The following is a 24,513-nucleotide window of genomic DNA, read 5'->3' on the forward strand; positions in this document are numbered from 1 at the left end:
ATACTAATACACACACACACACACACACACACACACAACTATCATGTAAAATTTACATTTAACTTCAATTCCATTCAGACTCCATAAAGTTACCAATAGCCCATTTAGTAGACTGTTAACTCATGAATCAGATCATCATTTTTAACTAACTAGGAATCAGTAAGTTCTTACCTTATACCTGTGGGTATTGACACACTTAATTTTGAAAACAAGTATTATAAGAGCTCAAAGAAAGGGAGGGGGCTCTCCAGATATCACCCAACTTAGTTTTCCGGTTTCCTTTCTTGCATTTCATTTTTCAAGTCATTGTTGTGTTTTATTTTCTTCCTGTCTACCTCCCTTCCTCTTAACGGAGCGGCGAGGAAAAGCCAGTAGCTGACCCGGTCCTTCTGGCACTAGCTCTTGGAAGAAGCGGAGGGTATGACCACGGCTGGCCAGTTTTGAAGTTCCCTTTTTGTCTCCACCTCAGCTCACAGAAGCTGAGTTACCTGAGGTAGTTGTGACAGTGAGATAGGGAACTCGTGGCCTCCATTACCTCAAACTTGAATTGTTTTATCCCCTAGATAGTAAAAGTTGAGCTGACATAAATAAAATGTGTAGTTACACATTGCGTTTCCAAGTATGGACTGGAATTTTGTTTTCAGTGTTGTGTGAAATGTCATAGAGTCACAGATTCTCAGAGAATGGCAGGGCCGGTTTTCTGTAAGCACTCAGGCAGGTGGTCGCCTCGCCGCTTCCTGCCAGGACCAGGTGCTGTGCCCCCCCTGCTGAGCTGGGGCCTCTAGCTCCGGCACCTGCACACAGGCTGGCCCTCCAGTGCCCTGGGCCCTTGCTGTCTCCTTCCCCAGCCAAACAGATTCCTGGAAGTCAGACTGAGGAAATCTAAGCTGCTTCGCAGTAAAGCACAGACGGCTCTTAATGGCATGACATATGTCCACCTGCGTGGATAGGCTAGAAAGAATAGCCCTGACTGTGGCCCCAGGAGCACAGCAGGCCAGCGGAGCCCTCTTTCTGTGTCAGTAGCCTAATGATGCACTATATATAGTCTTTTTCTGACCTTGAAAAAATTGTCACTAGGCCCCAATGTCCACCATAGAAACGCTTAGAGTCTTCGACTCAGAAGGAGCAAGAGTTTTGTGACTTGACAGCCGCACAATCAGGACAGGGCAGGACCATCTTCAAAAGGCCTCAGGTCTGCTTCCTCCTGAGGCCAGGTCACCTCTAGTCTCTTGACTGGACTGAGACCAAGGGCTGCTGGAGGCTCTCCTGTGTCCTGGTCCCCTTCGCAGAACCACCTCAGAACTCAGGCTCTGCCTCCAGAGCCTCGCCAAAGGCCAGTCGCTGAAGTGTGTGCGTTTGACCCAATTCAGCCCTGAGTACCAGGCGAGGTGATCCACGTCAGTCCCGAGGGGCTAGTGAAGGGCTTTTCAGACAGAGAACCAGGTAATCAGTTAGGCTTTTAACAGCTCCGGAGATACACAGTACCCGGTCAGATACACAGTTTCCCTGGCAGCCGCCCAAGGGAAAGAGTCTTCGTCAGCAGCATCTTCTGACTCTTTATGCAGGGCTGGTGCGAGCGGTAACTTTGACCAACTAGTCAGACAGGCTTATGGGGCTCCCAGTTAGAGCCCGCGGTCAAGAATGGGCTCTCCCATGCCTGGCGGGCCTCTTCATGTTAGGGAGACTTATCCTTTTTCCAGACTTATCCTGTTCTGGCTACAAACTTCCTTGAATTCATACAGGGAACCCTGACCCTGGTGAAGAGCTCTGACTTCAGGACCAGCACTTGCCTGGGTTACAGGATCAGGGACTCATTTGTGGCCATGTCCACCCATGAAGCAACCTCCAGGTCCTGTCTGGGAAGCTGGTAGCCTTTTAGTTCAAGTTGAAGGGCACTGGGTTATATGTATGGTTTACATTCAACAGACATCGGTGGTTCCTGTGCCTTCTGTGTGTGAGAGGCTGAGGCTTGGCTTCTTGTCATACTAGGGAGCTCTCCCCACCTCCTTCCAAAAAAACCCCCCAGAAACTCCTGGCTCACACTTGAATAAAAAGGATTCTAGATCTGTGGAATCAGACTAGAACCTATGAGTCTCTGTTGAACTTCCCAGGGGGCTGTGAAGAGCTGGCCTAAAGAGACTTTGACATCATGGAGCAGTATACAGACAGGCGCTTGTTGGTTTAAAGTTGACATTTATTTGCATTTTAATGGGACCAAAGGCCATTTTTCTGAGTCCCATTGGGAAAGTTTGGAGGCAGCAGTGCCCTTCCCGGCATTCCTGAAATTGTGCCACGCAGGCATCGGCCTACACCACCATGCAAAAGGCTGACCCGGTGGAAAGTGCACCGTGAGCAGCATGAGAACTCTTTATGTCACTGTGGCAGAGCGTTTGTACGGATAGTAACGGCTTGTCCCCACCCGGCTGCCCCTGCTCTCACAGGCACTGCTAGGGGACAGTGGTGGCCAGAACTGGAGCACGACCACGACGGAGAAGTACGCACACCTTGACCGCGAGCTCCAGTTGGCCAACTCGCATTTCATCGAGGAGCAACAGGCACAGCAGCAGGTACCCGCAGGCCCGGTGGGAGCCAGCCCCCCATTCCTCTGCCGGCCGGGGGCTCGTCCCTCGTCTGCACGTGCCCTGGACCTCTTCAGAGCATGACCTTGTCGGGAGATCCAAGCTTGATTAGATCTCTCAGGAAAAGCCCACCAGACATCCACAACCGACAGACAAAGCCATTGATTAAAAAAAAAACACACACACACAGACAAAAACTAGCAACTTCTTTCCCCGCCTCCACTTGTATTCTCAGTTTTTTTGTTCACTTCAACAAAGGCACTTTCAGAAAAATGGAGTCCTTGTTTTTTCATTGAAAATTATTGTGGGTTCCATTATATGTAAAAATGATTGCTCTGGTGGAGGTTATACAGCAGAAGGGAAGAAAGGTTGCTTATGTTCACATTGTTGCTTTTGATATGTAGCTGTATTTTATTTACTTATTTCTTTTTTACATTTTTCTTTACATTTATTTATTATTGAGAGAAAGAGACAGAGCATGAAGCGGGGAGGGACAGAGAGGGAGGGAGGCACAGGTTCTGAAGCAGGCTCCAGGCTCTCAGCTGTCTGCACAGAGCCCGATGTAGGACCCGAATCCGCGAACCACGAGATCATGACCTGAGCTGAAGTCGGTCACTCAACCAACTGAGCCACCCAGGCGCCCCTGATATGTAGCTGTATTTTAAAAAGAAAGCTGATAACAGCATATCTGGGGATTTGAGGGTTTTCTGTGCATTGAAACTACTTGTGTGTAAATATTAAATTATACGTATACATGTAGTATTGTGTGTTCTCTTCCCATTAGCATCTCTGTTTAACAGGTTGTCTACTTAAATTGCCATTAATCAAGTAAACTTTTGTTGTGTATAAAAAAATGAGGCCACAGCACAACTAAAAGTATTTATCACTCAGTGGTTGTCCTTGAGACGGCTCACTGCCACAGGGCCACCTCTGGTTTGTCCTTGAGCAGGAAGGAAAGGACTCTGTGTGCACAGTTTTCACACATTTGGATTTGCCAGGCTTTCTCTCGTAGTTAGCCTGTGGCGGTCTGTTGTGGATTGAGACCTTGACCCTGGCGTGGGCTTCCTCTTCCCAGATCCCCCATGGCTCAGTGGTGACTGCACAGGTGCTTTTGGCCCTGCATCGGACCCGAGCCAAGCAGCGCCCAGTCCCCCTTGGTGGTTTCAAGGCTGCTGACTGTTCACGAGTTGGATCAGCAGGAGGTATCGGGAGCCTGACAACCCAGCCTTTTGAGCAGTGTGTTCTCAGAGGCAATGGTCTGGTCCTTGGATTTCTGGGCTTTGCTTCTGAATGAGAATCGTCCCAAGTTGGCAAAGCCGCGAGCAGCTGCTAGAGTACCGGGATTGGAGCCACGTAAGACGGGTTCTCACTGCTTATTTCCCATTTCCCTGGCACCAGCTGATTGTGGGGCAGCAGGATGAGCAGTTGGAGCTGGTCTCTGGCAGCATCGGGGTGCTGAAGAACATGTCCCAGCGCATCGGAGGGGAGCTGGAGGAGCAGGCAGTGTGAGTATGGACGTGCCCCTCTCGCTGCAGGGAAGTTGAGGGGCAGAGTCATCTTCAGAGACCCCTAGAATGCCTGACAGTTACATGGCTAGTGAAACCAAAAGCTGTTTTACTTAGAGCTGCATCTTCATTCTGTCTTGCAGACTGACCTACCCCAAAGAAGCAAATTTATCCGATAAAATTTTCAACAGGGTTTAGGCAGAGTTATTCTCATGCTTAGTTTTACACCTTGCAAAAACAGATCTAGCCTCCTCTGAGCGCAGTCTTGGAGTGTTGCGATGAATGGGAGCATGAGATGGATCTGGCTTTTGTAGCCCCCCCCTGGAGATTTGGCTCCCGAGGACAGGACATGAGCTGACCTCAGTTCATCACTGCTTGACTCCCCCGCTCCATCGAACCAAACTTCTTGCTTTGCGTCTTTAACTTTATGAAAAAGGTTTATAAATGTAACTGCAGCAAAAAAATCTTTCCTCTCAAAAATAAAAAGTAAACAGAGCAAACAAGAAAAAAAAACAACTGGGTTTATTTGGTTTTCCCGTGGCACAGTCTGCTTTGGTGCTTGGAAGTATGACCCCAGATGCATCATTCTAAAATGGGTTCATTCCACAAAAAAAATTTTTTTCTGAAAAAAAATAAGACCATCCACTAGGATATTTCAGAACCTCTCCAGTTTCACTCTTAAGTTCAGCGTTATGCATTGTTCCCCATAAATTCAAAGTGGACATCTGCTCCGCTCGTGGTCCTGGGTGTTGATAGAGGAACGAACAGAACAGACCTCTTTGCCATCAGAGAGTTTACCATTTACTGCGTAGAACGGATGGTCTACAAGTGGTGCAAGTCATTAAGTGGTGACAGAGAGGTAAGAGGTGACAGAGAAGTAAGGGGGAAGGACATGGAATCTTGGGAGCCCTTACTTAGCACAAGCTGCAGCCCAGGTCTCTGAGAAGATGTGTTTAACTGGAACCCGAAGGATAAGTAGAAGGTGTCCCTGTGGAGGGTTGGGGTAAGGGGAGGGCCGACGGGGAGTTCGAGAGAGAGAGAGAGAGAGAGAGAGAGAGAGAGAGAGAGAGCACGAGCGAGCGAGCGAGCATGGGGCCGAAGGGTTCAGGGCACGGGGGTGGGGAGGGGTGCAGAAGTCAAGACAGGGAGGCCTTAGAAGCCCTGTTAAGGGGTTAGGACTTTGTCTTCTGAGGGTGATGAAAAACCATGAAGCTTGTGTTGGGAATGACACCATGGTCAGGTTTACATTTCAGGCAGGTCCAACTAGCTATGGTTTAAAAATTGTTTTTTAACGTTTATTTCTGAGAGAGAGAGAGACAGGGAGAGAGAGACAAAGCACAAGCAGGGGAGGGGCAGAAAGAGAGGGAGACATAGAATCCAAAGCAGGCTCCAGGCTCTCAGCTGTCAGCACAGAGCCCCATGTGGGGCTCGATCCCATGAACCCAGGAACCGTGAGATCATGACCTGAGCCACAAGTCAGATGCTTAACCAACTGAGCCACCCAGGCATCCCGTCTAGCAGCAGTTCAGATGACCAACAATAGTGGAGCGAGACTGGAGGCAGAGAGACTAGCTGGGAAGCTGCAGGAGCAGGAATCGAGGCATGCAGGTGTAGTTTCTGTCTAAAAAGCATTCTTGCCCTAAAATTCCAATTTGGGGCTGTGAAAGGACTAATTGCCTGAACTCCTTGGGCTTCGGTAAATAATAGAGGAGCCTGGTAGACTTCCCGTTAAAGATGGTGACTTTGAACACACCGAGCACCCCCTTTATCTCCGCTCCTTCCTTAAAGCCCCCTGGAGCGTTGGCAGAGGGCTTCTTTTTTTTTTTTTTTTTTTTTTTTTTTTTTGGTAATGGCATAAAACCTATGGGGACATAGAGCATGAAATAACAAACAGTAAGCATTAGGTCCTGGATGGTTACCGACTCTACAGACTGGAGAAAGCTGACCCCTCAGCCAGCCATGGGGAGAGCCAAGGAGCAAGTGTGGTTCCCACCACGAACCACCAGCTGGGAAGAGCATTCACTAGCTGTAGACAGCGTGAGCCCTGCAGGGGGCTCTGACAAAATCATGTTGGAAGGAAGGAGGAGGAGGTCTGGGGTGGATGCAGAGATGGGGAAGGAAATGGGAGCAGAGCGAAGGCCTCGCCTTTGTAGAGTCGAGTCAGCAGGACAGGATTCTGGTGTAAGCATTTATGTCAGAAAGTCGAGAAAGCCCCAGAGAAGAGTGGGAGGGGTTGGAGCAGTTATCCTAGGGAGCAGGAAACAGCAGTGGTTGGTTGGTTGGTTTGTTTGTTTTAATGAAAAGCCTTAATGCACTATTTTGCTCTATAACGTGTGTGTTGGGGCGCCTGGGTGGTTCAGTTGGTTAGGCATCTGACTTTGGCTCAGGTCATGACCTCACAGTTTGTGGGCTCGAGCCCCACGTCAGGCTCTGTGCTGACATCTCAGAGCCTAGAGCCTGCTTCAGATTCTGTGTCTCCCTCTCAGCCCCTCCCCTGCTCACACTCTGTCTCTCTCTCTCAAAAATAAATAAACATTAAAAAAATATATTAAATAAATATAAAGTGTGTGTCACTTTGGTAAAAATAATAAGTAAATTCAAAGGAGAACACAAGGGTCTTGGACTCTGACCGGTCTTCCCTAGGACATGTAGCCACCGGCAGCTGTGGCTATTGGCCACGTAAAGTGTGGTCAGTCTGAACTGAGATGCGGCCAAAGTGTAAATGCACCAGACTTTGAAGACTTACTGTGAAAAAAGAATGCAAAGTAGCTTGTGAGTGATTTTTTTTATATTGATTACATGTTGAAACAATAATATTTTGGCTATATGAGGCCAAATAAAACAGATTATGAAAATTAATGTCATCCTTTTTGTATTAAATGTGGCTACTACAAAATATGAAATAGCATATCAGACTCACAGTCTGTTTCTTTTGGTTGGACAGCGCTGAGGAGATAGATATGGGCTGAAAAACTAGTTAGTGGGTGTCCTTGGGCTGGAGGCTGGGTGACTGGCCTTTTTGTCCTCAGTCGGAAAAGTCCTGGCAGCATACAAAGGTGGCTCTTGTGTTTTCAGCATTTGGCCCTGCCTGGATAGGTCTGCAGCTGCAGGGCCAAGATGCTACCAGGATCTAAGATGAGCTAATAATGTTTTAATGTGAAAATTCAGGTCAGGGACAAAGACTTGCTTATTTAGTTGTCAACATGGACTTTATTTAATAATTGACTCAATGAGGAGTCGGTTGCCCCAAATCCGGCAGGGCCTTCAGGTGCTTCGTGTGGGCACAGACCAAACCCAGGACTCTCTAGCCGCCATTGATGCTGTCAGAGCACTAGACCCTTACTAATAAGACCCCTGGTACTAACTGGTATGTTGCATTCTTTCCTTGGGATGATCACATGCTGACCCAAAGACGAAAAGTCTGGAGTGTTTAATAATTTATGAAATAAACAGTGTTGGGATAAGAGTATGTTGGTGTTTTCTTTCCCAGCTGCACCCTGGACAGCAAATAGTGTTAGCTTCCTGGAGCTCCTTCTCCTGGTGGGAAAACATTGGCTTCCCCGCGGGTGTAGATGGGGAGCGCACACCGTCAGGAATGTCAGTCCCAGGACCTCCCAGCTTGATGACAAAGCACAGAGTGTGTTATAGGCGATGATTATTTGATTAAAGTATGTTTGGTTTCTGTCGCCATGAAGTGCTTTGTGTTATGACCTGGTGCTCATAAGACCCGCAGGGAAGCTACCCCATTTAACAGATGTGGAAACCGTGCCAAAGAGCTGCCGGGTGCCTTGTCAAGGTAGCAGGGGAAGCAGGTGGCAAAGCCTGGTTGACTGACCTCACACAGCCTGTTTCTAGAGCGCTACATTGCCACTGAGTTTCTGTTATTGTATCCATCAGGTGCTCGCTGCCTGGTCTACGATTCTAAACTCTAGAAAGCTCTAAAAAATTTTTTTAAAGTTTTCAGCAAGCTCACATTACAGAAAACCTGACCTGACCTGACAGCAACTCTGACTCCTCCTGGTTTTCTCTGCAGAAACAGTAACACGTTTGATTCTGGGGTCTCCCCCAGACCCTGCCTGCGAGTGTTGGCTACCATACAGCATATGGAACTCATTACTTGTTGAAATTCCCAAAATCCTGAAATCAAAAAACATGTCTTTGTGCTAAGGATTTTGGATAACAGATTAGGGGCTTGATCAAATGCCCACATTACCTGTTTTAGGTTTGCTAACACTGAGGTGCAGGCAGATCCTGATTGAACTCCATGACCGATGCATTGCCAAGACTTTGTGGCTAACCAGCTGCCCCCTCCGTGTCTGCTTCTCTTTCCAGTATGTTGGATGATTTCTCCCACGAGTTGGAGAGCACTCAGTCCCGGCTGGACAATGTGATGAAGAAACTTGCAAAAGTATCTCACATGACCAGTGGTATGTATGGCATTTAAAGCTTAAGGATTCCTATGTACTTCTAGAAACATGGGCTGTAGCGTTCTCCCAGGTGTGCGCCTTCAGATCTCTCTCCTGTGGTACATTTTTGGTCTCGCTTTCTTGTCAGAGAGGGAACTGGTATGCACAGGCCTCGTCTGCCGCTTGTGGCCTCCACCAGAGAAGTGATCTTTGTGACACTGCCCTGCCCCCCTCCCCCCGCCAGCACAAGGCTGGTGGCGGCGGCGGCTTTTCTCCTAGCAGAGCAGTTCTCTTGGCAATTACAAAATCCTTTTTTATTTTATTTTATTTTCTTATTTCCTTGCCAAAATAGGGAACTTCTTATAAAACAGTAATGAAGAACCCAGTTACTATTTCTCTTGGACATTCTCTTATTGAAAAACTCCTACCATTTCAGAATAAGATGGTCTTTTAGATCTAATTTAAATTGTTTCCAGGGACACCTGGGTGGCTCCGTCGGTTAAGCATCTGACTCTTAATTTCGGCTCAGGTCATGATCTCACTGATCTCATAGGTTGTGCGATGAAGCCCAGCATCGGGCTCTGTGCTTGTGACTCTCACTCTCTTTGCCCCTCCCCCACTCTCAAGGCATGCATTCTCTCTCTCTCAAAATAAATAAACTTCAAAAAAATTATTTTTAAAAAATAGTTTTCACTTAAACCCATAAGTGAAATATTCCAGCAGATATGCGCCAGAATGGGGATGAAGAAATTTTAGGAGTTTTCAACCTGGCCACTCTGTGGGAAGATAGGTTCCAATGATTCTATTTGTTGATGGTAGCAACCCACCTTCCCTGGTACATTAGAAATAGTATATTTTACTCTCAAAGTCCAGTGTCCCCTTTCTTCGTTAGTGGGTGGGATGGCGTGGAGACGGGGGCGCTGAGGTAGTCCCGGAGGTGAAGTGCGCGTTCTCGAAGCAGAGCCGGCAGCTCCCCCGCTGGACGTGCCCTGTTCCCTGATGCCTCGTTCCTCAGTGGGTCTCCTCCCCTCGGGTATGCGTTTCGGGGTCTAATGGCTCATTCAGCCTTCTGCACTAAGACTTCAATATGGATGTCTATTTGCTTCCCAGCACTCTCATAGTTAAGTTAAAGAATAGTTGTCCGGGGCTCAGCTTCTACCTGTAAAAGATCTGTTGTTGCCCACGTCTTCAGAGCACTGTGGAGGTTAAATGAAATAATAGTAATCAATGTACAAGGGTTTAGAGCGTCTCCCATGGGGCACTTGTTGGGATGAGCACCGGGTGTTATATGGAAACCAACGTGACAATAAACTATAATAAAAATAAATAAATAAAAACAAGTTTGTGCCATTAAAAGAAAAGTATCTCCCACGTATTGGTACTAATTTAATGTCTGTTTTTTAAACAATAAGACAAGCAGAATATGGCCCTGCGGGGAAAAGGACCTGTTTTTTATCCAAAACAGAGGGACGCTCGTAGCCAGACCTAGTTCCTTCTTTCTCTCCAGGGACAAATACCTTTACGCCCCTGGCAGCTCTTCATTGCCTAAAGCAGGCACCGGCTTAGCCTTTCACATACTTAGAGAAAGGTTTGCAGACCTTCTCCCTATTCCTCTGTTCTCTCCTCTTCCACCTCCATCCCTCTACCTTAAATAAGTTACAACGTATTACATAACCAATGTAAACCCCAGGCCTCTCTCTAGTGTATGTATTAGGCACAAAGTCAAGTAGCTACTTCAGCACCAGTTTTGTTTGGGGAAGAGCAAAGAACAAAGACGCACTGTGTCTTTGTTTCTCAGCATTCCGGGTATGAATAATTTAGAAAAGTACTTGCATTGTGATAAGCCGTTCAGTGTGTATAAATAGCACTGAGCCTTGCTTATGCTTCATGCGACTTTATCCTGAGAGAAAAGTTTGGGGAGCAAAGTAGGGACTTCAATTCTATTTGTCTAAGAGAAGCAGCCAGGAAACAGAGGGTTTAGCCTGAATGGCCCTTCAGTTTGGACAGCTTGCCTGTGGTTTTCATAGGAAGCTTTGCTTGCTCCCGAAAGAAAGGTTGCTCAGGGCCTCCGGCGTGGTGCTGCTGTCTTCAGGCTGACAACGAGGCAGTTTGTATATGTCCCTGTTCTCCTCCGTAACTTCGGCCGAACCCGCTGCTTCTGAATCGTACTGAAAGTGTATGAAGACACGCTGAAGTCTGATCAGGCAGCAACTGAGCACACACGCCGGCCACATGGTTCCGGAGAATCAGGACATCTGCCCTCCCCGTGGCTGGCTGCTTCGTGGAAGAAATCAGCCAAGATGCCACACTTGCTTTGTTGAGTGACCCAAGGAAAGCGTGTTCTTTTGAGTAGATAGGGAGGTTTTCTTCAGCCTCACTTTCCAAATTTTTTTGGTTATCTTTTCTTTTAGGGGAGGAAAACATACTGGAAGGGGAAAAACACCTGCCACTGGAGCTCTCTTTGTTCCTATCTACTTTTTGAAGCAGGTCTTAAGCTTGCAAAGCTGGTTAGGCTTTTCCCTTGAGAGCCCAGAGCCTCTGTGGTTAGGACGCCCCCCCTTCTGGGGAGAAGTCAGAAGTCTGGGGAGAAGTGAGGTTATCTGGTTCCGCCTCCTCGCAGCAGCTTAACACTTCAAAGGAAAATGGCTCTGAGTTCCTGGGTGGTGCTGGCTTGTGCGAGCGATGTTCTCCTTGATGAAAACCCCTATTTAATGCAGTTATGGAAGAGAAAGTGATCAGAGGTGGGAGGGGGGTGCGGAGAGGCTGGTGGAAAGCCAAAATGCTGAAAATTGTTTCGATATCGGGAATCGGGAGTGGAGAATGTCAGGACGGGGCGTGGGGGGGGCAGGGGCAGGGGTATGTGTGAGGTTGGGGGGCAGAGATGGTTAGGAGTCAATTACCTGGACTGTTTTGTCCTGGAAGAATATCAACTAACCATTTTAATGAGTGTTTTGAAGTTATTGTAGGCATTTTTAAATAGATGAAAGGATGCTAGAGTAACTCAAGTTTTCTTGACCCGTGAAGTGGTAGTTAAAAAGATTAAAAATATTATCTGAGTAGGCCAGTGCTGCCTCCCATGCCCATTGGACTAGTCCTGTTAGACAAGGAACTGACAGACTTGGGGACGTTGCCCAATCACAGTTCTAAGTGAGTTTCTAGTGTGTCTGAAGTAGAGCAAGGTGATCACCACTGAGAAGGTACTTATATTGCTTCCTGTCTCTTGGTGGCGGTCTTTTGGCCAGTTCTAAGATTTTGCTATCCATGACAGATAATTTAAGTACCTGGTTTGTGGACTTTGCATTGCTTTGAGGAAGGCATTGCAGTCTATTTTCCTAGATTCAGACCTTCTTATACTGGGGTCCTCAATAGCCACAGTGTGCTAAAATCTGCAGGCTTTCAAGTAGACTCCTGATGAATCAGAAAGACCTTCATATTTCCGTTTAAATGGAATGCTCCTCTCCAACACCAGAACGAGATTTTCATAGGCCAGTGAAAGTTTCTTCTGTCAGTCTGAGCCTTTGTAGAAAGACTGCTTGTTCTCTCTACCTCCACAAGTTCGGGAGGCATCCTGGCCATGGCAGCACCCTGGACCCCAGGCCTGGCGAGGGTGAGCGAGGGTATTCGTGTTTCCTGCCAGGCAGGCGCGGGATGGTGGGTGGAGCCGGGGGTCTCTGTGGGCCCTTCTGTTCCTCGGAGCCTCCTTGCTCTCGGCGTTTAGATGGACTCTAGCTGCTCAGTTTCCAGTGCTTGTTCTAAAGCGTTGGCAGGGCAGAAGGCTTCAGAGAAGACATTCCACTTGGAGCCGGTGGTGACCTGAGTCCATTACTTCACCGGTGGTCTGTCCTGGCCGGGTGTGGTGTAAAGGTGGTCGTGCTCATGGCCCCCGGAGCTCACTTTCTCAGCTCTTGCTTCCTGAAGTGACCAGTGGGAGCCTTTCTCCTCTTTCCATCCCCCACACAGTGCCCACGGAGCAAAGAACAGGATTCTCGTTGAATGAAGGGATTTGGCTTCAGTAGGGGATTAAAGCGAACAGGCTTTCATCTGTAATGCCAGTGCCAGCACCTTGCCAGGGGCATGGCACCCACGGCAGCCAGCTCAGAGCCACGGGGTTTTCATGAAGGACCTGTGGCACCAGGGCGTGCTGGTTAGAGGCCACGGTTGGGGAGAGGCCCAGACAGCCAACTCGAGGGCGGGTTCCAGGTCCTCTGTGCCCCCCGTCATTGGCACACTCTGGCCCTTTTCTGCATTGGGGAGTTGCATGTGACTGTACCTTGGTGACCGTGGAGTCCCGAGAGCGCTAACCCTCGCGTCCTGCCTTCCAGACCGGCGCCAGTGGTGTGCCATCGCCGTCCTCTTCGTGGTCCTGCTGGTCGTGCTGGTCCTCCTCCTTGTGCTGTGACGCGGCCGGCATGGCCCCCCGCCTGCACTCGAACCCGGGGAGGTGGCAAGCGGCGCCGGGCGTTACGGTTCCCTCACGTTCCTCTCCAGACGACGCGGCCTGCACTGACCTCCCTCCTCGTGACCCCACCACCCACAGCTGCCGCGGGGACACTGCGGATGACCGTGTGCTCCTGGCCTGCGATGAGGACGCTGGCCACTGCCCTGCCTCCCAGGCCTTGCGCCCCAAAGACGGCCTCTGAGGAAGCCAGAAAGTTCCACACACTCAACTAGCGCTTGCTGTTGCTCATTCCATCTGTCTTTGGCAGCTCTTTTCTCCTGCCCAGACCCTTCCCCCGGCTCTGACGGCGCACCCGCTTCGGTCCCGAAGAGCCCTGTCGGGAGTGCTGGCTCCCGGGCACATTTCATTCCCCACTGCGGCAGCAGCCCTCGGCCCCCGACAGCCAGTCGCTGATGGGGACAGAAGGCCCAAGAAGCTGTGACCGAAAACGCACCGATCCGTTTTTCAGGGATAAAATTGCTTTCCCAGGCACGTTATTTTGTGGTAGAGATAACTCATGGAGAATAATGGAAAGCACTAGGCTTTGGGGTGCTAACACCTGGTGGCTTGGCCTGCAGGGAGGCGAGGGTGGTGGGACCCAGTTTGCACAGCTGAGGGAAGGGTGGGTGAGGTCGCCGGAGGTCAGAGCCTTGCCGAATTCACATCACTGTCCTGGTGCAACTTGTATTTTTAGGACCGCCTTTAACTGCATGGCTGTGGCTGGCGAACTTGAATGGGCCAGGGTCCCGGGCCAGCCTCATCCATGGTTAGGTCACTCCTGCAACACTCTGCACTGGGGATGGGGGTGGTCACGGGTGGGAGTGGTTCGTACGTCATTAGCACAGTGACACTCAGAAACCGCAAGGACAGAATCGGCTGGTTCTGAACCAGACTTCTCTTACCCTGTGAGTGATGGCAAGAATGGGTAGGTGAACTTGAGGGCTTTTTACCCCCCCTAAGATGACAACTCAATTTGTTTTTGTTTTTTTATCATCCATTCAAGTAACTGAGCCAATCCAAATTTAAATAATGGATGCTTTAATTGAATTTTAGTAGCTGAAACTGCTGAGAGGCTAAATTTCAGGCTTCTGATGACTTTTTAAATGCCTCCCATGCACACAGCGTGTCTACAGGATATTTTTATAGCCTCCCTGATGCCGGCACTGCTGTACAAGCAGCAGCTGACCCAGAGCCTGGGGGGGAGTCCCGCCTATCCTTGCCGCCATTTTCCTGCGCTTGGAAAGCACAGCCAACATCCGGGTAGAGATCTAGCTCGGACTGCTCGTCTCCTCGTCTCTTGGGGTCCACTCCTCAGCACACTGGGTTTTTTTTTCTTTTTAATTTTTTTTCTTGTTTTGTTTGTTTTTTTTGTGTATTTGCTTTGGGCTCCCCTCCCCCAATTTTTGTGATTTGCAATGATGAACTTGCCCAGCTGACTTTCGACTTGCACTTTTTAATAAATGTTTGTAACAGTTTTTTAAAGAAGGGTATTTTCTCATGGTTAGGAGCACGGTAGGTAAGGAAATCTGCCTGTTGATGAAAGCTAAAAAGGTTTATAAAACTGAAAGGGTGGTTGGCATCCACGTTTACACTCAACTCTATCTGATCTAGAAATAAGTTATTTTTTTCAAATTAGCAAAAAAAAAAAAAGATTACTACAAAGGGCTTCAGATGTAGGGTACTAGGTTATTCGTTTTACAGCGTTTTGAGACTCATTCCAGTAGTCTTCTCTAAACTTAGAACAGGGATGGTCCTTAGATTCCATGAAAACACACAGGTCTTCATTAGACGTAAATGGGGGCCTTGTCTCAGTACTGTCATCCCCACTCCGCATGATGAGAGGCAGCGGCATCCTACCCACCTGTACGGTGATGCTCTTGACAGGCCGTGCTGTGTCCTCCTAGCACCAGATTTACTGTGCCCCGCGCACTGTCCTGCGTGTGGGGCTTGTTGGGAACATGCCTGGTCATGAATAAGATGCCTCCCTGACGGCGGGGGCCGGTGGTGGGTGTGGAGGGGCGGCAAGTTTTGTGATCCGGAGACTTATTACTAAGTGTTTGGATGCATTTAGAATCGGCATGATGACCTCACTTAATTTCAAGTATTTGCCAAACAGTGGCTATTGTAGATGAGACTCCTGAAGCTGAACAGGCAATTATTTAGGAGGAGAAAAGTTTACTTGAAAATACAAATGCTGCATGCGTTCTCCCTGCAGGCCGGCTCTGCTCCAGGCATAACTCCTGGCCCAGCAGGTGTGATCCTGGGTCTGACTCTGTTGTGCCCAAACTGGGCATCATGAGTGTTCATTTGAAAGCCTTCGCTCAGACCGCAAACCATGGCGGTCCAGGAGAGCCAGCCAGGGGTTCAGGTTGATATTTGAGGACCAGTGTTGCTTCATTGGTGATCCTGACACTGCTGGGCTCCACAGGGTACCTAAGCGGCCCCCGGCCATTGGGGGGGGGGGGAGCAGTGGACACTGGCGACACCCCCACGCTGCTCAGGGGCACATCCTGGAAACGGTTGGGCTGTCTCCAGCCTCTGCACCTCGACACATACTCATCATTTCTAAGGAACTGGCAGAATGTGATGGATAAAGAGAAAGAGTTCAACTTGCATTTATCGCAAGAACGTTTTTCTAATTCACTGATTTGGGGGGGTTGATCAGGGGACTGGACTATCGAGAGAGTTGGCCAGAGTTGGGGATCCAGCTGGAAAACCGAAATACCTTTAGGTTTTCATCCTTTGATCTTGCCTTTGTGTGCACCGAAACCCGCCGGTGCTCTCTGCACGCCCGCTGCTGGGTGGCAGTTGGAAGTCGCTGCATGTGTGTTACATGACGATCTTCACGCCAGAGCCGAAGGAGGAGAAACTTGGGAGCTTGCCCATTATTCTCTGCTTTTAGCCAGAGTTAAACAGACTGATGGGTCTGGTAGCCAACCACTTGGCAACTTCTACTCCTTCTCACCTCGTGAGATTCAGGGCTGTGAAGAGAAATCTAGTCTAACTCCAACAGAAATCTGTCTCTGTTAAGTGTTTTACCTTCTGTAAGTGAAGGTGGCAGAGCCAAGATCTTTCTTCTGGTAATTTCCCTGGCTATAAAGTGAGACCATTACCTTTCTAGAGAATTCACAGCATTTGAAGATCTAGGAACTGAATTATACACAGGAGCTCCTTTTCAGCTCTGTGGACTCGGACCGCTTGGCTTCACCTTGTGCCGCAGGATGAACCTGGAAGCAAAACAAAATTGGGACAGTCTGAAAAGGAGAAGTTCCAGAACGCGGCAGGCACTACCTCCCTCTTTGTGTTCCTCTCGCTGGCATTTCTCTCCCTCCCAGGTTTTTTAAGAACAGTTTTGAAAAGTGTGTTCTTTCTCCAGAGCCGAGAGAGGTGAAACCAAAGAGCTCTCGGACCTTCTGCCCTCCATCACGCTGCGCCATGCCTGACCGAAGTCCGTTCACGAAGGCCTCAGATGGGCCTGGGCTGCTGCTGGGGGCGCAGCAGCGTGCTCTCTCGGGGCCCCTGATCTGAGTGAGGGGCACTCCTGTCACCAGGCTGGCCCGATGAAGGGAGATCCACCCTCTGTTCTGTCCCCTGCCCTCACCAGTGTGCTCGTGCCTCAGTCCGTCGGACATGAGTGCGGACGCCGGACATCCATGCCTATTTGCTGTAATGCTCGCTGGGAAGCTGCTGTCTGCTGTTGCGTCCAGAAAATCCAGAGAATTCTGACTAGAGGGGAAGAGCCATCCAGACGAGGACAGCCCTGCAGTGACCCTGAGACAAAAGCCCTCACAGCTCGGTGCGGGTCACTCGGTGGGACCGAAACTCCAGACTCACTGGCTTCTGGGGTCCCATCCCTGACCTACACTCAGAGGCGTGTGGACCACCCAGCTCAGTCGTTTTGTTTTGGAAATGAGACCACGTGCCGCAGCTCCCCTAGCGGACACGGGGGCGTTGTTTGCTGGGTTGCGCTCTGGGCTGGGCCCCAGGGAGCGTGTTCACTGCCTGTGGCCGGTGACCTCGGCGACGCAACAAGGTCGGCCAATAGTGACCTGTCGTGCTCACTCCAGCTCCTGGGCGTTTGAAGCTCCGAAAGTTCCAGTGGCGCCTTGGCCGTGTTATTGCCTCCTCCTCCATGTGACAGCTCCCTTTTGTGGTAGAGGCTCTTTACCAACATGGCTGGGAGGGGGGAGGACGGAGAAGGAACTTGGTTTCCTCTGACGTAGACTGAGGTGATGGTGCTGTTTTCCTTCCGAGGTGACCTTTGTCCAGAAATGCCCTTCCCCAAGGCCGTGTAGATGGGAACTGTCCTTCCACAGTCATTGTCCCAGTCGCCTGCCCGACTGCTTGGCATGGGCCTGGTTTGCCAAGTGCAGCCAGTGAGAAAGTGTGTTTTTTTGTTTGTTTGTTTGTTTTTTTTTAAGGCTATGAGTTCTTGAACCCAGAAGCTACTTGATTATCCAGGGGGCATTAGAAATAAGACCACCCACCTTCACTGTTTGCTGGCCAAAGGTCTCGGGCCTTGTTCCGTGGCCCTGGCAGTAGTCCAGTGCCCCACGTGAGCCAGGCTCTCTGTCAGCCCTCGGGGTGATGCTGTGTCCAGGGTTGTTCTTGACCTGCAGAAAGCAGGTTCTAGCTGAGCCCATGCTACTGAACGGGAATTGCAACCCTGGAGGTGAAGTCTGCTCGGGGAGAGGCAGACGGCCTAGTCCTCAGGAAGAGAGGCCGTGCAGGGCGGGGCGAGGCCGGCCCAGTTGTTTCTGCTAATAAGTTACTGGAACTCACTTGTAAGCTTGATGTGGGTGTGTCCTGACTTGACCCAGGAGAATGCCCTGGGTGAGGGTGGCCTGGAAACCAGGAAAGGGCCAAAGACCGCAAGCCATAAATGATGGTGGATTGGTTTTTTGTAAGTGGAAATATGCTCTCACTGGCTCATTTGTAATCAGAACTTAGTGTAATGAAAAAATCAAATGTGTAATACATGGCAGTATGCAGCAGGACTAAATTGTTGTATTTTTCTTCCAAGGATAAATAACCCACAGTGTTTTATTTTTAAATAACTAGAAGGCACAAACTAAAGACATGAGATCAAGGATTTGAATTGCAAATGCTTGGGTGATTTCCAGATGGTGTGCCCCCCCCCCCAAGTCCCCCATGAGAAGAGCCCAGTAGCCCTGGTGCCAGTTTACACCCCTCTCCACAGGTAGATGCGTTCTTGCTCTTTCCACAGGCTGGGTCTCCAAGGGTGGTGTGGGACCAGCAGCAGGGGCATTGCCCCGGAGCTTGCTAGAGATGCAGGTCCTCAGGCCCGTTTGGCCCTGTCGAATCACAGACTCTGGGGGCCCAGACTCTGGGGGCCGGTGAGGCTGGCAGGCTGTATTTCACAAGCCCCCCAGGAGATTCTGCCCCCAACTATATTTTCAGAATCACTGCTCCCGCATTGTGGAATTTACGCTACAGTAAACCATCCCTGCATAATAAAACCTCTTCCATAGCTTTGATTGTAATCCTGACATTAAACAAACTGATGACACTATAAACTTGAAAACTTTTTAAAAATACTTGCGTAAGAAACATCTCAACTAGCCGTCTTTCAAAGTGGTATTTTTACACCCTGAAGTCTATCAGTAATGTTTCTTATTTCTGCTCTTGAAATCATGTTACAGCTGTACAAAGAATACTGTTCAGTATTAAAAGAGAAATGAAGAGACCATGACCTTTGTCCTGGGTTGTTGTTGGTTTTTTTTCTGATTTCTTTCCATACCTACGCACAGCCCCTTCCTTCTGCCGCCACCAATAAGCACGGACATGTGCGTACGTGTGCCGGGGGTGCGGAAAGCGGGGGGCCGTTGGAAGATCTGAATTATACGTTGTACTCTCTTGGGCTGGGCAAGTTACATGAATTATTAAGCCCCAAAATAAATACGTTATGGATTCAGAATACCATACAGCACAGTTTCAGTTCATACAGGGAGTGTGGGGAGCAGAGAAACAACACAAAAAGAACTGAGTGTTGGCCAACAAGAGCACTGGCCGTCCCAGCTGGCCAATGAAAGAGCCTGCCCTCAATTCTGTGTGTGGGACAAGGTCACGAGGCTACATAAGTCCCTTAAGGCCAGAGACCTTCATCATCCCATCTATCATCATCATCCTCACTCATGATCTGAACACCTTCTCTGTGTCCAGCACCGTTCTAGGTGCTTCATCTGTATTAATGCAGATGATATGTAATAGCATTTTGAAACTATGAAGTTTCCTCATCTAATATCTTGAACGTACAGTTGAGGGAACAGGGACACAAGTAGTTTCTCAAGGTCACACAGCTGAGGACAGGCAGAGCTGCTTGCTGAGGTCTCAGTGCTACCACAGAAATTGGGACTTCGGTGCTTCATGGGTCCCCAGCTTGATTTCCCCCAAAGGTAAAAGCTCAGGAGCAATAAGGCAAATCAACATACTAACCAGCCTTGCTAGAGGAATGTGTGCTTATTTTGAGAGTTACAGTTAGTGTTTGAGAAGGAAGGGCTATGTGTACCCTGTGGGTAGAGCAAATCTGCCCCTCTTCCGGGCCCAGGGAACTGTGGACTGTGTGGCATAGACAAGGGGAAAAAACTGGCCGTGTACAAGGCTGAGGCTCTGGAGCCACCAGCACGTTGACCACTCGTGGCTCTGCTATGTTGCAAAAGAGTGACTTGCTGTCTCTCAGAAGGTTCCCCCACTGGCTACAAGTCTTCATAAAACTCACACTGAAAATACAAGAGGAGCCCTGGGGCAAAATGAAACTCCGAAAGGAAGGCCTGTGCATACTGCCCCAGTGCTGCACCGTCCACCAGGACACATAAACCTTGATCCTTGGCACCTCTGGGGTGTCACTTGTCTGGAAACAGACCTTCTCCCAAGATGAGACTAATAGCTGGAACATTAGTGGCAGCTCCATTTGGTGCAGATGCAGGCAGAGCATGTCCCCAGTACATGTCTCAGTGGGTGGTGTGTTCCAGAACCCAGCTTGGATAGCCAAATCTCCAACCTTTCTGAGCTGCAATGGTATCCCCTTCCTCACCTCACCGTCAGGTGCATTCTAGCTGCCTTCACAAAATTTAAGATTGGCCAGCCTTTGGGAAGGGGTCGTCCACTCTTATAGGAGCAGATTTCTCAAATTTTATACCTTATTAGCAGCTAAAACTTCTGGCCAACAATTGATAAGAATCTGCTGTGCTTACAGTTCTTTGACTACAGGCATCAGGGACCCAATGGGGAGTGAAATTTCAGACTTCAGTCCATTCTTAGAACCCCACGAGGGAAGTCCTGTTGAAGCCCACTTTATACCCACAGACAGACATGGAGCATTGCAGACAACTGCTCCGGGTAATTGAAGATGTGGTAGAGTCAGGTGGGGGACCCAACTCTGACTGGACCAGTATGAGGCCAGCCTCCCTTCAAAGGGAAAACGACCCCACTCAGACTGAATGGCGGGAGCCTTTTGCTAAGCTTTCTAACCAGAGCAGCAGTAAAGCTGAGGAGAGAAGGACAAGGAAGCGAAAGAGCTGTAGCTGGAGTTGGCGGTGGGTTGGAGCACTGCTCTAAGAAGTGAAGATAAAGCATGGACACCAGGTGCCTTGTACTTGACCAGGTCTCACTGGAGAACTAAGAAATCTACCGGTCCAGGACCTCAGGCAGGCTGGCCTCGCTGGTAAAAGGTTTGGGAGCTTTTATTCGGCTGGAAATGGGCAAAAAGGTAAGTGAGCCAAACTCCCGATATGAACTCTGCAAAGTCTGCAGAGCCCAGCGTGAGAATCAGCTGTGGCATCTGCACACTGTGAGCCCCCGCCCCCACCAGCTTTCCGTGCCCCCGAGAGAGCACCAGAGCTCGGACGGAGGCTGCTGAGCCCACGGCTGGCTCTTCTGGGAAGTCTGCTCACCAGGGGCAGTGGGGCCTCCTGCCTGGGGCTTCCATTGTACTCCTTGGCACACTGGTTTGTCTCTCTTCACAGCTGTAGCTGCCTCCACCCTGGGGACACAGGCATCCCAAGGGCAGGGCAGGCCTCTCCCCAGTACCTGGCACCTGGCCAGACCCCCAAGGACAGCCCCACACTGCGAACTGGGGCCTGAGCCCAGATTGCAGAAGGACAAGACAAAGGCAGGCCCAGCGGGCAGCCAGGCATCCACAGGAGAGCCCCGGATGCCCTCCAGGCCCGGCAGGGCAGCTGTTCAAGCCTGGCTCCATGGGCAGAGAGTCAGAGCCAATGCCAGCAGCCCCTTCCTCAGGGCCCAGCGCTCCGACCTGGCCAAGCCCACAGCCGGGGAAAGCTGGGCAGAGCTTTTTGCCAAGGAAGGCTGCTGCCATTTCTAAGCAGGTGCTCTGGCTCTGTAGGAAGGAGGGAGACTTCAGAGAGGCTGGTGGGGAGGGAGAGAGAGGGAGGGCAGGGAGGGGATCCAACCTGGGGATTTGGGGTGGGAAATGGGCTGAGCAGATGGACCAGGGAAGCCCAGGTATTGCCAGGTTAAGTTTGATGGAGGATAAGCAAGAAATTCTGTTTGAAAAGAGGAAGCCACAATATAGAGCCCTAGTACCTGATTATATGGCAGTGAAGGGAAGGGGAACAAGGTCAGCATGCAGGTCTTCCTGGAGTGCTTCCCTGGACAGGTACCTCTAGCATTTTTGAAGTTGGCCAAGGAGTCTGCGAGTGGACAAGGGCAAGGCCATTCCAGCAAGGGCATTCGAAGAAGCAGCACGAAATGGGTGAGTGAATGTGAGAATCTGGGGCATGGCCAGATCAGGGAACCAATAACCCAAGCTCCTGCCCTTAAATAACACGGGACTGGGGGAGTGGGGGGGGGGAGGTTCTCCAGGGCCTGCAGATGAGGCGAGCCCCACAGGGTTCCAGGAGGGAGGATGCACACAGGCTGGGAGTCACAGAGGGCCAGGGTCAAATTCAGCCTCCGCTAGTAATAGTTGCAATGTGACCTTGGGTAAGTAATTTAACACGAGTCTTCGGCTCCTAGTTTGTAACCAGAGGTAAGTAGTCCGTCCCTCACAGAGTTGCCCGAAGGATTCAGTATTGAATCCTTAATGTCCCCAACAGAGCTCTAGGGGTATTTGAGGAGGAGGCAGAGCAGGCCGGGGGATGGCACAGTGACTGCTTGCCCTTGAATTAACCTTGATTTCCGAAATTCGAGCTGTGCCTGTGGTTCCTCCATCCTGCGTGAGACTCGAGACACTGCGCGCACCGAGTCCCTGTTCTGTGCGCCCGCCACGCGTGCCAGTCCTAAGTCGCCTCGCTTCCCGTGTCCCATCCCTCCCTCTGGCTCCGGCCAGGCGGGGTCACCGTGCAGTCCCCCCCCCCCAATCCGCTAGCTACCCGCTCACCCGGCCCCCAGCGGAGCGTCTCCGAGGCAAAGTGAGGGCCAGCCTCTTCCCAGCCTGCGGCGCCCAGCCTGGGTCTGTGTCTGCTGGGGGCTGGGAGCCTGTTAACTCTCCCCACCCCTACCCCCAGCCTCTGGCAAACTGCCGGCTCCGCGTTTCTAACCGAGCCCCAGCCAGGCTGGGCTAACCCGAGAAGGGGGGTGCAGTGCGCCCGGAGCCCCGTCTCCCGCCCTGGACCCTGGGGAGGCTAGGAAGGACAGCGCGGGGAACAACAGCGGGAGGGCGGGCGGCGCTAAACAAAGGCCGAGAGGCCGGCGCGGAGGGCACCTTCCGGGCGGCGGAGTAGCAGGGAGGGCGCACCCGCGGGGAGCGAGCAGCCTGTGCGACCTGCCGGGACCCGCGGGATCGCCCGCCAGGCCGTCCAGACTTGCAGGCTACACGCAGCAGAGCGGAGTAGTCTGGCGGGGAGAGCGCGGGGCGGTTGCCTTCCAACAGTCGCCTCCTGGTCGCTGATACCGGACAGATCTTGGTACCCATCCCCCCCAGCCCCCACCCCGGCGCCACCCGCGCCCTGGCGCCCCGCAGTGGAGATGAGCACTCGCCTCCCGCTGGCCCCTCGCCACCGAGAAGAGGCATCCTGAAAAAAAATGAAAAGTTCTAGCAGGTGACATTGGGAGCACGGTAGGCCAGGGACGCCCTTCCCTCCTACACACGTCCCCCAACTGCCCCCCACTTCCTCTAGCGACTCCTGACCTTGCTCCCCACTCGGCCAGTCACCCTAAGGACATTTACATTTCTGAGGCCCAAGTTGGAGCCACTTTCTGTCCTGTGTAGCCCTCCAAATCTGATGGCTTCTTGTGGAGAGAGCTCTGGACACAGAATACCCGGGTGTGGGGGTATTATAGGTTAGGTACAGGAAAAAGCCACACCTTTGCACATGCTGTTATTTTCTGTGCCTGAATGTCCTTTTCTTCATCCTTCCGGTAAGTTCCTACTCATGTTGCAAAACCCTGTGTGGGTGCCCCTTGTTGGTAAGCTCCCCCCACCCTCAGCTGAGCACTCAGCCTCTCTACCCTAGAGGCCAGGTGCCAGCCATTTCTGCCATACACAGCAGGCCATGTGGTCATGTCTGCGTGTCCCCTAGACCACGGCAGCTCCAGCCCATTTTTCTCATCTCCCTGGGCTTTTTGCGTGTCTAAGGGCCTGGCTCCTAGTTACTCCACTAGGTTCTAAGTAGGACTATTCTGACCGTTGCCTGTGATGGGTGACACTGAGCTGAACTGGTTAGCAGCTCCCCAGACAGAGCAGATGGGGATGTCAGGCAGGTGTCTGGAGGAACCAAAGTCCCCGCCCACCTACACAGTCAGGGCCCCTGGCATCAGGTTACTTAGGGAGAAGTGCAGGTCTAGTTCACGTGCAGTCCAGAGTGTCTACTCCCCTCCATCAAGGCTCTTCCCGGGGCGGGGGGCGTGGGAGACGTAGCAGCAGCTCGAGTGGCCTGAGTCAGAGAGCCCCAGTATGAATGCCTGGTCATTGTTGCTCAGCTCAGCTCTCCATCTGTGTAAAGGGAGACGATACACAGGGCATACCTGGCAGGTCTGAATTTAAGGACTAAATAAGATGGTCCAGAGCCTGTCCCTGTCCCTGGGAGGTAACAAAAGCAGACGCCCAGGATTCCTTAGAGACCTTTCCCAGTCCTGTCCTGGCTGGAGCCCATACTTCCCTTCCTTCCCGACTGGAGCTGGAAAGCCATGCTGTCCTCACCATACAGAGAAAACAGAGGTGCCTTTGCCCCTGTAAGTTTTTTCAATATGATATTTCCCCAAAGTTTCATGAGCTCAAGGTCAGGAATTGGGGGTAAAGGACCTACCAGGATTTCCCCATGACTCTAGTGTCCTGCCATGGGGCCATTTCCATGCTTTGGGGGCCCCAGGTTGGTTCTGGGGCTCTGGGAGCACCCTTCACCCCTAGCCTCCAGCGGGGGGCAGTAAAGAGGGGGGTTTAACTACAGGAGAACATTCACTACACATTCCACAGAATTGCCTGCCCCTTCCCCCCATCATCTTTCCCTCAGGCCACATGTACCCTTCAGTGACCTTGCCCAGTGAAAGCTGCTATGACTCATTTTAATGAAAGCTGTACATTTTATCAAGTTTTAAAACAGCCCTGAGCTGCTCACTGCACCCCCCCACCCCAGCATCACCCACCTGAGGCCCCCAGATCCATT

The 24,513-nt window shown here is 50.8% G+C and overlaps 1 protein-coding gene across 3 annotated transcripts in view; it reads left to right on the top strand.

The window, feature by feature from the left end:
- STX6 (syntaxin 6) overlaps positions 1-22,050 on the top strand; it is a 54,370-nt gene extending 32,320 nt beyond the window's left edge. Inside the window, exons 5-9 of one of the 3 annotated variants that reach the window (XM_029935258.1) lie at positions 2,442-2,567; positions 3,978-4,084; positions 8,417-8,511; positions 20,553-20,657; positions 21,567-22,050. In XM_029935258.1, the coding sequence (XP_029791118.1) occupies positions 2,442-2,567; positions 3,978-4,084; positions 8,417-8,511; positions 20,553-20,657; positions 21,567-21,670 (537 nt within the window). In that variant the 3' untranslated portion in view covers positions 21,671-22,050. Of the gene's footprint in view, positions 1-2,441; positions 2,568-3,977; positions 4,085-4,227; positions 5,062-8,416; positions 8,512-12,812; positions 18,646-20,552; positions 20,658-21,566 lie in introns of those variants that run through there. The other 2 variants (XM_029935259.1, XM_029935260.1) reach the window with 2 other exon arrangements.
- The last annotated feature ends 2,463 nt before the right edge of the window (positions 22,051-24,513 follow it).

Source organism: Suricata suricatta, chromosome 3 (assembly GCF_006229205.1).
Source record: "Suricata suricatta isolate VVHF042 chromosome 3, meerkat_22Aug2017_6uvM2_HiC, whole genome shotgun sequence".
NCBI classification, from domain to species: Eukaryota; Metazoa; Chordata; class Mammalia; order Carnivora; family Herpestidae; genus Suricata; species Suricata suricatta.